This window comes from Chrysoperla carnea, chromosome 1 (genome assembly GCF_905475395.1).
Source record: "Chrysoperla carnea chromosome 1, inChrCarn1.1, whole genome shotgun sequence".
NCBI lineage: Eukaryota > Metazoa > Arthropoda > Insecta > Neuroptera > Chrysopidae > Chrysoperla > Chrysoperla carnea.
In genome coordinates this window covers 53,630,172-53,644,202 of record NC_058337.1, presented here as the reverse complement: position 1 = coordinate 53,644,202, position 14,031 = coordinate 53,630,172, and the positions used below count along the sequence as shown (strand labels likewise).

At 29.7% G+C, this 14,031-nt stretch overlaps 2 protein-coding genes across 4 annotated transcripts; both read left to right on the top strand.

Moving 5' to 3' along the window:
- The first annotated feature begins 182 nt into the window (after positions 1–182).
- On the top strand, positions 183–696 carry LOC123290695 (NADH dehydrogenase [ubiquinone] 1 beta subcomplex subunit 11, mitochondrial). The gene has a single exon (XM_044870961.1). The coding sequence runs from the start codon at positions 206–208 to the stop codon at positions 650–652; it is 447 nt and encodes a 148-aa protein (XP_044726896.1). The 5' UTR covers positions 183–205; the 3' UTR covers positions 653–696.
- Positions 697–2,363: 1,667 nt separating this feature from the next.
- LOC123290693 (FACT complex subunit spt16) lies at positions 2,364–13,675 on the top strand. Of its 3 annotated transcripts, XM_044870956.1 has the most exons (10): positions 2,365–2,653; positions 2,720–2,791; positions 2,862–2,966; positions 3,495–3,653; positions 4,857–5,156; positions 5,592–6,333; positions 7,824–7,829; positions 9,362–11,210; positions 11,913–12,086; positions 13,300–13,675. In XM_044870956.1, the coding sequence occupies exons 2-10, from the start codon at positions 2,723–2,725 to the stop codon at positions 13,307–13,309; spliced, it is 3,414 nt and encodes a 1,137-aa protein (XP_044726891.1). In that variant the 5' UTR covers positions 2,365–2,653; positions 2,720–2,722; the 3' UTR covers positions 13,310–13,675. The 3 variants fall into 3 exon arrangements, with proteins under 3 accessions (XP_044726893.1, XP_044726891.1, XP_044726892.1); XM_044870958.1 differs by lacking the exon at positions 7,824–7,829 and having other exon boundaries at positions 2,364–2,653; XM_044870957.1 differs by lacking the exon at positions 13,300–13,675 and having other exon boundaries at positions 11,913–12,090.
- Positions 13,676–14,031: the final 356 nt, after the last annotated feature.

Sequence of the window (14,031 nt, the reverse complement as noted above, 5' to 3'; positions counted from 1 at the left end):
GCCTCGGACGACTAATGAACATGAGATCTGAAATGTTCTTTACTTTTACTCCCTAGGTATGTAATATACTAATTTCCACTGATAGAACAAACCGTACTCCGTATATTTTGATTTGCCCTTGAGAATAAAAACGAATATTATACAAATCGAGCTACATTTTAGTAGACATTATTCCAATATTTCTTCTTATCAGTGTTATATAAAAATGGCGTCACTAACAAGATTACGACCTAATATTTTACGAAAGTTAATATCACCTAAATTAAATACACTGCGGTTAATATCTACATCAAAGAAATCACAAGATACAGCTGTAGTTACTGAAAAATGTGAAGTTGATGACAGTAAAACAGTGACTAAAAATAAAAATTGGGTTAGTTATGGATTCGATTACAAAAATCAAGAAGAGGATGAAAATGTAACTCATGCTACGTTTTTCTTCTCAGTTACATGCTGTTTAATAATTGGTGGTTTTGTATGGGCATACATGCCTGATATGCAAATGCGTGATTGGGCACAACGCCAAGCATATTTGGAAATTCGGCGTCGTGAAAAACTAGGTTTACCCCATGTTGATCCAAATTTAGTAGATCCAAGTACCATACAATTGCCATCTGATGAAGAACTTGGTGATACTGAAATTATTATTTAAATTAAAATTTCTATTTAAAAAATAGTGATTAAAATATTGTTATAGCTTGATTTGTAAATAAAAAAAACATTTAAATTTAGTGTTTTTATTTTTATTGCCGTCTTCGATGAATATTCGCATTAAATATTGGCCGATACAAAAGTCTTTTAGAACTTCTAGCCTTAATTAACAATTTAAGCCTTGACTTATAATGTATTACTGTAAACCTTTTTAAGCAAATAAATTAAAAACTCAGCATGTCGGAGGAATAACAAAGAATATCCAAAAAAGGAATGTAAGATGTGAGTTTATATCCTGACATCAATGGTCGTGGTTAGAAAATACTTCGTACACCAACCCGTTTTTTTTTTTTCAAAAGCAGACATGGTAAATTTGTATCCCCTTACATTGATAGCTTACCTTTTTCTTTCTGTAAAAGTTAATGGCTACTAAATTTATAAAGAGGGCATTCCCTTAAAAAAGAACGGAGTATTGGCTGATCGCAATCAATTTTTGACTCTTAAATATCTAAGTGTAGTTCATAGATAAAATATAGTAGTGGGCAGTGCAGATGTTATCCCTAACATTTCCGAATTTCTAAGTTAAATCTTACAGAAAAAAGTTTTTCTGTACAGTCTGTCATTATTTGCTTACCCCTTTGTTTCCCACCATATGTGATGCGAATCCACCTCTGCACTACAAGTTGTTCAAAACACGCCCATTCAGTGAAATTGACCGTAGAGAGCTCTAATTCATTGACTTCATTAAAATTTGAAAATTAAGAATAAATGTAAGTGTAAAATAATAGTACACTTGAGATGAATAAACATGTAAGTTCTGAAGAGGATAAATTAAAATCATATAAAATAGTCACGCATCTTGCATTTAGACAATAATGGATTTAGAATTAAACCCGTGAAGTCTGGACCTAGGTCGACAATATTTATTTAAGGACCACCAAATCTAAAACGGTTTAAGTTAAATTCTTGATTTTGTCTATAAAAATCGTTATCAAAACCCATCGATGAACCATCACTATAGTAATTCTGCTATCTATTGAGCAAATAAAACAGATTTTGGAGACAAATGAAACATACATCAAAAATTATATTGAAATTATTTTACAATTGAAATTAACAAAATTTAAAAAACTCGACAAATGCGATTTTTTTCTGTAAGCCCTCTCTAGGATAATAGGATAATATGGTCTTTATATATTACCCCCCTATTAGCCCTCTCCAAACTGAACCAATTTTCTTGAAACTACATTAAATTATCTTTAAAAAAAAACGGAAATCAAAATCTGTCCATCGTTAGACACAAACACATAGATAGCATTTAAACTTTCTCAAAGACACCTCTTTTTGGTCCGGGAGTTAAAAATTATTAAAAATCTCTTTAGAATAATTAGTTTTTTAGAGTCAACCTCCTATTCGAAAAAAATCGCTCAAATTTCTCAAATGACCAATTTTTTTCTTTCCTCGGGCAGTAAAATGACCCAAAAATAAGAAAAAAGTACTTTTAACTATTCGCAAAAAAAAAAATTAACAAAACTAGGCGGCTACACGAATTTGTCGATCCTCCAATTTTTATTTAAATTGTTATTTTTATAGAAACCGCCAAACTTAAAATTAGCGATTAATCACAATAGATATTATTCGAAGGTGTGCGTATAAAAAATAGATACAAATTCATTTTAATTTCCCTTTTACATATTTTTTTATAAATATAAACAGCATAACTTTAAACATGGCACCTATTATCTTTTACTCAAGGAACATGGCATCTTTCTATTAAAAGACAGAGAGCTACACAAAATATACTCGGATTTGCATACCAAAAATATTACTTCATATTTCATTTTTAGAACCTAAAAAACTCCCAAATATTAGCTAACAAACTTTTGTAATTTTGTTTATAATTTAAAAACATTTTTTATAATAAATTTCATTCGAATCTTCAGTGTTTAGTGTTTGTGAATGTTTCTTTTTTAGTGTCAGTTAAATTCCCGCCTTCATTACAGTAAGTTTAGCCGGCGAAATATGCATTTTTTTGTTTGAAAAATTTCAAACTCATATATTTTTCTAGAAAATGGCAAATATACAGTTAGATAAGGATACATTTTTTCGTCGTATGAAAAGAATTTATGCGGCGTGGAAAGTAAGAGAAAATTATAGAAAATTAATTTTTTATTTTTCATATGTACTATCATTTTTCTTCTTTTTTATAGAATGTTGAAAATGGAAATGATGAATCATTTTCTAAAATGGACTGTTTAGTTACGGCAGTCGGAGTTGATGAGGAAATTGTTTATAGTAAATCCGCTGCGTTACAGGTAATTAAAAAACCATGCTTTGTCTAGGTTATCAAATGTCAATATTTTATGATCCGGCCTCAAATAACTCATGAATTACGTTTAAGCGTAATTATGAATATTTTATAACATCAATAGGTGCACCCAATTTCCTAGGTTGTTTCTTGGAGAAATTATATCAAAAATCATGTTTCTATGAAGTGTACGGTTTTTATGCGTACTTACATGGCTAAAATAAATATTACGCATGTACACAGAGGCCAGACTGCCTTATTTCTTTTTATAATAAAGAGTAAAGACATTGTTTATAAGAGTTTTGTTTTTACAAACATTTTTTCCTTCACATTTGTCTTATTAAATGCTACAAAACTTATATCCAATGACACAATATCGAAGAAAATTCAAATTACAAAATTTTGCATCATTGTTTCTTGAAAATATATGTCGGAAACTAACGGAAATGTGATTAGCAATTATATAGAAATATAGATCGAAAACTAACGAAAATTTGATAAGCAATTATAATAAAAAATTTGTTGTACTTTTTAGACATGGCTATTAGGATACGAATTAACAGACACAATAATGGTTTTAACCCATGAAGCTATATACTTTTTGGCTAGTAAAAAGAAAATTGAATTTTTGCGACAAGTAGAAAATGCAAAAGACGAATCAATACCATCTGTAAAATTACTTGTTCGAGATCGAGTGAGTATATTTCGTTTTTATTCAAATTAGTTCAAATAAAAAAATCAGAATGTTTTCAAAAAGTTTGTCTGAGCTTAGTTTGGAATCAGAAAGTTTGATTTAGTCGCTCCAGACATATTCTAATCGTTATGAATGTAAAATATTTATTCCTAAAATTTATCAGAAACGTATATTTTTGAAAATCACAGATTCCTCATAAATTCTGCTATTCGGGTTGAACCAATACTTAACTCATATTGAAATTAAACAATTAATTTTTGAAATAGCATGTATAGACAGTGTTGATTACGCAATCGTTTGGTTTTTTTACGTCATGTAAGCAAAGAAAGATAGTCACTCTTACACACAAAGTAACGTATAAATTGATAATATTTGGATTTTAACGTATAAATTTCAAATTTATACAATACATATATACTTGATACAATACAATACATCTATACGTATTATATAATGCTCTAACCTAATTTGCGCCCTCACCGGTAAACAGTGATGTTTACGAAAAAAAGTATCAAAGAGAATTTTTTTAAATTTTTTTTTTAAGGAACACTTCTTACATTCAAAGTTTTGTTTTTTTCCTAACGGTTTACAAGATGGGTCCTATTGATCCATGATCTTGACTATGGAGTGTAGAGGTAAAGGAGCACAATTTCTGTCTTAAAAAAGTGACCCTCAAATTGCATTAAATTAAGCTGGCGTTGATGTTCCAGTGGACCATGCATACAGCTACTTAGATATACATACAGTTCACTTCAGATCATACACTGCCCTACACGAGCGCCGTTTATTTAATGCTATTTTGTGGACACTTTTTGAATCAAACAGCCATAAGGGAATGTGCTCCTTTACCTTTACACGCCATAACCTTGACCTTAATGTTGCTCATTTACAATCTCAACCTCACCTTTTATGTTCTGAGCAAGCTATGAAAAGTTTAGCTTGATATCTCTTTTCATTTTTGAGTTATTATGATCACGCATGGACGGACAGACAGACTACGGGCAATCGGAAATGGATTAATTAGGTGATTTTATGAACACTTATAGCAAAATTTGATTCGTAGTATCAATATTTTTAAGCGTCACAAACTCGAGACTAAACTTAGTATACCTTAATATATTTCATAAATTATTTGGTCCTAATTTTTTGCATAGTTGTTCGTGATTAAAAAAAAGCTATAATACACAACAATTATTTTTGTAGAATGATAAAGATAAAGAAAATTTTAAAAAAATAATCGCAGCAATTAAACAAAGTAAAAATGGGAAAACATTGGGTGTGTTTTCTAAAGATAATTATCCTGGTGAATTTATGGATGCTTGGCGTGCTGCTATTAAAGAAGAGAATTTTGCCACAGTAGATGTGAGTGCAGCTGCTGCTTATATAATGTGCCCAAAAGATGATGCAGAAATTATTACTATAAAAAAAGCCTGTATGGTCTCAGTCGATGTTTTTACAAAGTATTTAAAAGATCAAATTATGGAAATTATTGATTCAGATAAGGTAAACATATTCATAAATTTTAAATAGAAATATCAGATTTACTTTAAAAGATTTTGAAATATTTAATTCTTATCAGATTTGCTCCCAAAAAAAATTAGATCGCTTACAACGATTTACAAAGTATAGACTGCCTCTTCATTCCTATATTTCTATCGAGTTAATAAAATTGCAAATGTAAGATTCTCAATGATATATCTGCTCAACACCCATCTCCCTTATTATTCAATAGTTTCAATCACAATCTACTTTATTCTTGTTCCCGAATCAGTTCTCTTCAATCCTCTCACAATATATAACTGGAGGCGACATAAGTGTTCGAATCTATGACTTTATATTTTCTAGAAAAGAAGTACGAAAAACTTAAAATTTAATTCGCTGATATTTCACTGTGTTAATTATATTTGTAATTAAAAAACTGTTTTCTTTTTATTATAGAAAGTAAAGCATAACAAATTAGCAGAAGGTGTTGAATCCGCCATTACCGATAAAAAGTATGTAACTGGTGTCGATACAACTCAAATTGATATGTGTTATCCAGCAATTATACAAAGTGGTGGAAATTACAATTTAAAGTTTAGTATTGTGGCCGATAAAAATGTGTTACATTTTGGAGCTATTATTTGTTCACTGGGGGCACGGTACAAGTCGTATTGTTCGAATATCGTTCGAACACTACTCGTAAATCCAACGCAAACGATCCAAGATAATTATAATTATTTATTACAAGCGGAAGAAGAGCTATTGAAGCAACTAACTTCTGGAAATAAACTCAGTGACGTGTACGAATCTGTTATCACATTTACCAAAAAGGAAAAGCCACATTTGTTGGATCATTTAACAAAAAATTTTGGTTTTGCAATGGGTATTGAATTTCGGGAATCATCACTTTTAATTGGCCCAAAAACTACGGCCGTATTAAAAAAAGGAATGGTGTTTAATTTAAACATTGGTCTGTCCAATCTACAAAATAATGAAGCTCAGGATAAAGAGGGTAAAGTTTATGCATTGTTTATCGGGGATACAGTTATGGTAAATGATAATAGTCAACCGGCATCGATTTTAACGGTATCGAAGAAAAAGATAAAAAATATTGGGATATTTTTAAAAGATGAAGATGAAGAGGAGGAAGAGGAAGTTGAGGATACGAAAGCAAAAAGTAAAGAGCCAGAAATATTAGGTATGTTTAAATAAAATATTTCACTAATTTTGCTTTTGTTCAAATTTCAATTGAAGATTTACACTGTTTTGTACACACTTAGTGTAAATGGGATATTCGGCTTAAAGTGAAAATTGTAATACATATACTAAAAATTTAACCCAAAAATGTAATGAGCAAAATTTTGTATGCGTAAATTTTATTATCAGGACTACCTCCCTCGTTTAGAATTTGCATTTTCAAGAATAATTTTCATAACTTAACACATAATACATTATCAAAAAATCAATTCATCGAAACCTTTCATCCGGGTTTTGATGTACATTAGCTGGCTAGCAAAAAGCTATTTCCAAATTAGTATGAATACATTTTTCTCAATATTTAGTATACAATTTCAGAAATTTTTAAACCTAGAGATATTATCAAATGAAAAAAGATGTACAGTTTTGCAAGATAAGCTTAATAAATACATTAATTTATAAAGAATGATGTTTAGAAAAAGTTATAATGACTGTAGTTTTAACGAAATAATCCAGTTAAGTTGTCAATATCAACTGGCAAGTTGGTATTGTGACTCGAAGCTAGATTAATAGTCTACCATAAATTCCACCCATTTTCATGAAAATTAACAGGACTATCTCAAAAATTGTTCTTGCCAAACTGAAAATCGTTCTCTATTTGATCGTCTCTCTAAAATATAAAAAAGCTGAGGTTTTCAATTTAAATTTGAATAAAGTTTTCTACAAGACCAACAACAAATACTCACAACTGTAAATTTAGGGTGGATTGGTGATCCCCAACTCCCAATCTTGTTTTTTCTTTTCAATTATTGTGAGGGAATAGTACATTACACATCTAGGAAAAAAATAGTATACACACCACGGGAGCAAGTAAAGAATGACTCAGATCTCATGTTTGTCACCAATGAACACAATACAACATGACAATGAACATGAGATCTGAGACATTATTTACTTCCTCCCGTGGTGTGTATACTATTTTTTTTCCCCAGAGGTGAGAAAAAATTTGTTCTCCAACCGGGCGGAAAGTGACAACTTTCGTCCCGCTGTGCTAAACGAAATTGTCGCTTTCCACCTTCGCCGAGTAGAAAAATAGTATACATACCACGGAAGCAAGTAAAGAATGTTTTAGATCTCATGCTTGTGACCCTCAGCTTCGCCTCTGGCGAAATTGAACAGATCTGGGTCATTCTTTACTTTTGCTTCTTAGATGTGTAATATACTATTAAATATATTGTTTACGAAAAGTGAATTTCAAAATTGTTAATAAATCTAATGAGTATTTTCGCTACCTTTAAAGTTTAAAATATATTTCGAAAATTTTGAGGAGATAGCAAAACCTAAACTACTTTTAAAAGCAGTCTAATATTTTATGTTGGTCTTTGAGAAGCATGATTATCATAAAAAGTAAAGAATAAAAACATTAATATTCATTTTTTTTCCTTATTTTCTTTTTTTTCTATTTAAATCGATGAAAATTGACAACAAAAGCGAAAGGTAAATCAAATTTTTATATATAATGTTTTCTTAATATTAATTCTGATTGTTTTTCTTTCTTCTTTTTTCCAAGTAACACATAGAGTATTTATAGTTTCCAATAGCATGATGTGTATTTATAATATATAAAAGAATATTTTCATTAGGCCTCATAATTTTCATCATCAGTTTTATTCTGGCTTGTGTTTGAAAAAAATTCTATTAGAATGCTGAGACAAAATGAATAATTAGCTATTTTTCGGAGCTTTATTATACAAATATTTAGTAAAAAAAAAAAATAAATAAACAATGCAATACACTTCTATCCCCGTTTTTATCACAAAAATTAGTAGCCTAACCAAAACTTCAATAATAGTTTTTGGCTAGGCTATGAATAAATTTTTGCATTTTTTTGTTGTTTGTAGACTTTGAACTAAGTTTTGCTTTTTAGCTAATATGCATTCTTTGTTTTTCATTTCAATTTTTAAAGAATTTTATGAAAAAAAAAACCTTTAAAATATTGTAATAGTGTATCTGTTTGTTTTGCATGAAAGTTTTAATTTTAAAACCACCCCCTTTATTATTGCGAGTAGCATAACGAGTCCAGTGTAAAGCTTCATTCATCAAGTAATGAGAATAGGTAACGGTCATTTAATTAGTTAAGTAACTAATTGAGATGCGGTTCTCTGTTAAATTTCTTAATTATCACCAGGGCATAATACAGAAAGAAAAAAAATTAGAGAAAGTTGCTTAGAATACATTAAGATTTAGATGCCTAAGATTAAATTTTTAGCTAGATTAAAGAAACTTGAAATGCGCGAGAAGATTTTAATTTCGGGATATTTTATTCTACAGATCAGGTTTTTTTTGGAGCTAAAATATGTTTCGTAATTTTATCGATATTTCAAAAAATTGAAAATAAATTTTTTATATGTTAGTCACGCGAGATTATTGCAAAATTTTCCTAATCTTAATCGGCGTTGATATACTTTTCATCCTCCTTCGACTATGATCTAGCAATGGCCAAGCCTAATATATATAACGAGTGTATATTTTTTTAGAATGATTTTAAGAAAATAATAAATTAAGGTTGAATTTAAATTTTATATTCATTAAACATAAATACTTTTATTTTCTGATATATGTTGACTCCATAGCCTCGGTACCAAACAATTGAAGTTTTTTTTTCTAAATCAAGCTAATAATGTCCATTCCAAAATGATAATTGATGTTGGTTTAACTTTTACACGAATCTGTCTAGACAGGCAACATCATAAAATACATGCCATACAGCTTTTTACTTTTGTAGGTAAATATGAATAATTTGCAAACGTTGTGCTGATATACAATGTTAACTTAGAAACATCAAAACGAAAGATTTCTTGCATAACGCTGTCCTAAATGTATATGTCTAATAAATCACTCTATACTAAATTATGGTATACCCTAAATTATCTATAGAATCTATAAAATCTTTTAAAAATCAGAAGGTTAACTGAATGTACATGTATAATTTTTACCGTCTTAAAATTAATTTAATATTTTTAAAAAAGGTCGTGGAAAGCGAACAGCTGTAATTGAATCGAAATTACGTACGGAACATTCATCTGAAGAAAAACGTAAAGAACATCAAAAAGAATTAGCCGCACAATTAAATGCTAAAGCAAAAGAACGTTTAGCAAAACAGTCAAGTGGTAAAGAGACAGAAAAAGTACGAAAATCCACAGTATCATACAAAAATATCAATTCAATGCCGCGCGAACCTGAAGTTAAAGAGTTAAAACTTTACGTCGATCGTAAATATGAAACTGTAATCTTACCAATATTTGGTATTCCAGTTCCATATCACATCTCTACAATAAAAAATATATCACAATCTGTGGAAGGTGATTATACATATTTACGTATAAATTTCTTTCATCCTGGTGCAACCATGGGTCGAAATGAGGGTGGAATGTATCCTCAACCAGATGCGACATTCGTTAAAGAAGTCACATATCGTAGCACAAATACTAAAGAACCCGGTGAAATATCTCCACCATCTTCAAACCTAAACACAGCATTTCGTTTAATTAAGGAAGTACAAAAGAAATTTAAAAATCGTGAAGCTGAAGAACGGGAAAAAGAGGATTTAGTTAAACAAGATACTCTAATCTTATCTCAGAACAAGGGTAATCCAAAGTTAAAAGATTTATACATCCGACCCAACATTGTTACAAAACGTATGACTGGCTCTCTTGAATCTCATACAAATGGTTTCCGTTACACATCCGTGCGTGGTGATAAAGTTGATATCCTCTACAATAACATTAAGAACGCCTTCTTCCAGCCATGTGAAGGTGAAATGATAATTTTACTCCATTTCCACTTAAAACATGCTATCATGTTTGGTAAAAAGAAGCATTTGGACGTCCAATTCTACACAGAAGTCGGAGAAATTACCACAGATTTAGGAAAACATCAACACATGCATGATCGCGACGATTTGGCAGCAGAACAATCGGAACGTGAGTTGCGGCATAAATTAACAACAGCATTTAAGAGTTTTTGTGAAAAAGTTGAACAGAAACAAGAAATCGAATTTGATACACCGTTTCGTGAACTTGGTTTTCCTGGAGTACCATTTCGTAGTACAGTTTTATTACAACCTACTAGTGGATGTTTAGTCAATTTAACTGAATGGCCACCTTTTGTAATCACCTTGGAAGATGTTGAATTGGTGCATTTTGAACGTGTACAATTTCACTTGAAAAATTTCGATATGGTGTTCGTTTTTAAGGACTACCACAAAAAGGTCGCCATGGTAAATGCTATACCCATGACTATGCTGGATCATGTCAAAGAATGGCTGAATTCCTGTGACATTCGATACTCTGAGGGTATACAATCGTTAAATTGGACCAAAATTATGAAAACAATTACCGACGATCCTGAAGGATTTTTCGAAAATGATGGTTGGACATTCTTAGACCCAGAGAGTGACGAAGAAAATGGCGCAAACGATGATGATGAAGATGAAGAAGACGATGCTTATGAACCATCAGATTTAGATAGTAATATGGATGAGAGTGATGACGATAGTGAATATTCCGAGGGAGATACAGAGGGCGATTCAGAAGACTCTGAAGAGGAGTTAGGTAGTGATGAAGAATCTGGTAAAGATTGGTCCGATTTGGAACGTGAAGCGGCTGAAGAAGATAGGGAACGCCGAACTTATGAAGAGGAAGGTGGTTATGCTGGAGCTAAATCTAAAACTTCATCAAGTAGTCGACATCGAGGAAGTAGCAGTTCGAATCGACATCATTCATCTTCATCAAATAAACATTCGTCAAGTAATAACAAGCATTCAAGCTCGTCGCATCATAAAAGTAGTAAATCGTCAAGTAATGACAAACATCATAGGTAAGTCGCCAATAATTTACAATCTGCGAAAAAATCCTCGTGAAGAAGTTTTGTCGACCTAACTTTTTTCAATGAACCATTTTTCTGAATTAGCAAAAATTGTTCATTAGGTATGCACTAATAGGACAGGAATGTTTATGACTGATAACCTATGTAAAAGGAATCAATTAATAAATCATACTTGAAATTTCACGTTTTAGTGAAATGAATAATGAATGCAGTCTTGAATCACTCTCATTCGAGTGAGAGACTGTTCGTAGAAATTTCAGCATTAAAAATTGTCTAAAATTGTGGTATTCTTCTTAGATTATATTTTGACTTTTGTTACATATGGCTTTAAAATTGTATCAAGGTTTTTTTTATTATTTAATTTAAGGTTACTTCAAATAATTTACCACATTTTGGAAAATTAAAAAAATAAAATTCAAAACAAATAGATAGATTGATTTTAAAAGATCGTAAGAATCTAAATGTTTACAGTAATATTCAAAATTTTCTTAACTTTAGTAAGGTGGTATTATATGTGTTTCTACGCATTGTGTCACAAAATTAAAAATTTAGAGTTTTTGAGTATAATATTGATTTTATTTCTATTTACAATATTTTTCACCAGGATTTTTCTTCTGTTAAATGCGAATGAGATTGATTTATACATTAAAGAATTCAGTTGCGTAATGTATTTTTCAAATTTTTTGTTTACAGTTCATCAAAACACTCATCTTCAAATAGTAAACATCATTCATCGTCATCATCTAAACATAGTCCATCAAAGAATAATAGTAGCAGTCGTGATAAACATCATAAAAGTTCATCAAGTGATAAAAAACGATCACGTGACCATAGCGACGATAGAAATCACAAAAGTAAAAAATCCAGGTAAATATAATGTACATTTCATAATTGTAATAGTATTTAAATCATTTGAAGTTTATCGCGATTAACTTAATGCAAATAGTTTAGTTGTTTCTTAAAAAATATTCACAGTATTAATGTCGTAAAAAAAAATCCACTGTATATTCTAGTACATTCAGTAAATTTGTAATGTTATATTGAGTACAACTTTGTTTTATACTTTCGCATAGAGTGTTTGAAAAACGCATAGTAAATTCTGAAAATATAGAAAACTATAGGTATTTAAAATATATGTTCCGACGAAAATTGTAGGAGGTTGAATGAAGAATCTTGGGTTTGATCTTAACTTTCGAGGACATATATATGTCAACTAAGGTCGTTGGTCGGTATTGATAGGAAATAGAAAACAAAAAATCTATAAAAGTTGTGGCTAAAAAATAAAAATTAGAAAATTTTTGTTCTCTGATGAAAAACTATTTTTAACAATATTCATTCCTCCATCTCTTACCGTTATCAGAATTGAATGCAAAAGTATCCTTCTGCTGAATCTATTCAATTATGAAAAAAAAATTTTTTTTATTGTTACTTTGTAATTTAAAATATTCTTCTACCTCTTATCAGCTACGAACCAAATTTGATCCGAAAGTAAAGCTTGTAGGTACGAAAGCCAAGTGTTTCAAAAACCAAGTTTCCAATATTTTCGAGAGTTTCTATTCATTTTCTCAATCCACTATTCTTACCTGTACCTCCCATACACGTGTACGGGAGGTACAACCGGAGATTAAAGTTCGTGAATATTAATTATGATGGAATAAAAATTATTTAATAAACGACGACCACTTTCTCTGTTTTCAATGTTAAATGTATACAATAAGTTTAATGAACTTCCTCAAAGCCCATATTTTGCAACCAAACTAATAACTTATCAATACAATTTAAATTTTAATTGTGTATATTAATAATCTTCATCAGCTTAATACATAATGCTCAATTAACGCCCCGTCCCGTTTCCTCGGGGACCATAAATGTTACGTGAGACTTAAAAGTTCCTATTTTTATATAGTTATTCAAATAGACCTACAGAGAAATTTCCCTAAAAATCAGATATACAATAACTGAAAGAAGCACGTTGTTTTAAAGATACAAATTTATAATGACTCATACAAAACAACAAACAAATAATGCTTAGTAGAAAACACTCAAAATATTTACATTAACTGTTTATTTTATTTTCTAGGAGATCATAAAAATTTTCGAAACTGGAAATTAAAGTTCGAGTTTACACCACTCGAAAATACACGAAACTTTTAAATAGGGAACAGCAAAACCTATTGGCGTTTTATTATTATTATTATTAATTATTAATTAGTGATTGAACTAATCGTTAATACAGAATGTCTCAATAAATCCGATATATAAATGAAGAAAAATAATTTACTTTTTAGCAAGTAATATTTTATAAATTGTGAATTGTGACTCTGCAGGTATGAATCTGAAGAAATAGTACATTCCAAGGAAGCCTTCATGAAGTCCTATGGCTAATATTTTATTTCATATTCAACCACCTGTAAATTATATTTCGTACCATAATAAAAGATATTAAAATGTTATTAACTAGAAAGTACGCTTACTTTTCTTTAAAACAACAGTTTTTATTCAGACATTTTTATTATAATAAATACATAGTGTATCAAAAGTCGTTAGCTTTCTCATTTTAAAATTTAAGTATCTTTTTATATTATATAAAAAGTAATTTTAAATAGTGTGTATAGTAACTTTTGATTCACTTTGTATTTTAAATGTTTGTATAATTCATACATCTATATTTAAATGTTTTACTTTTAAATATTTTCACATTACCCTGTGTATCTCTATCTATTATCTATCTCTATGTACATCAATTCCATTATTATTAAAAATAAAATCGATTTTTTTAATTTTATTTTTATTTACTAAATTGCAACCTTTT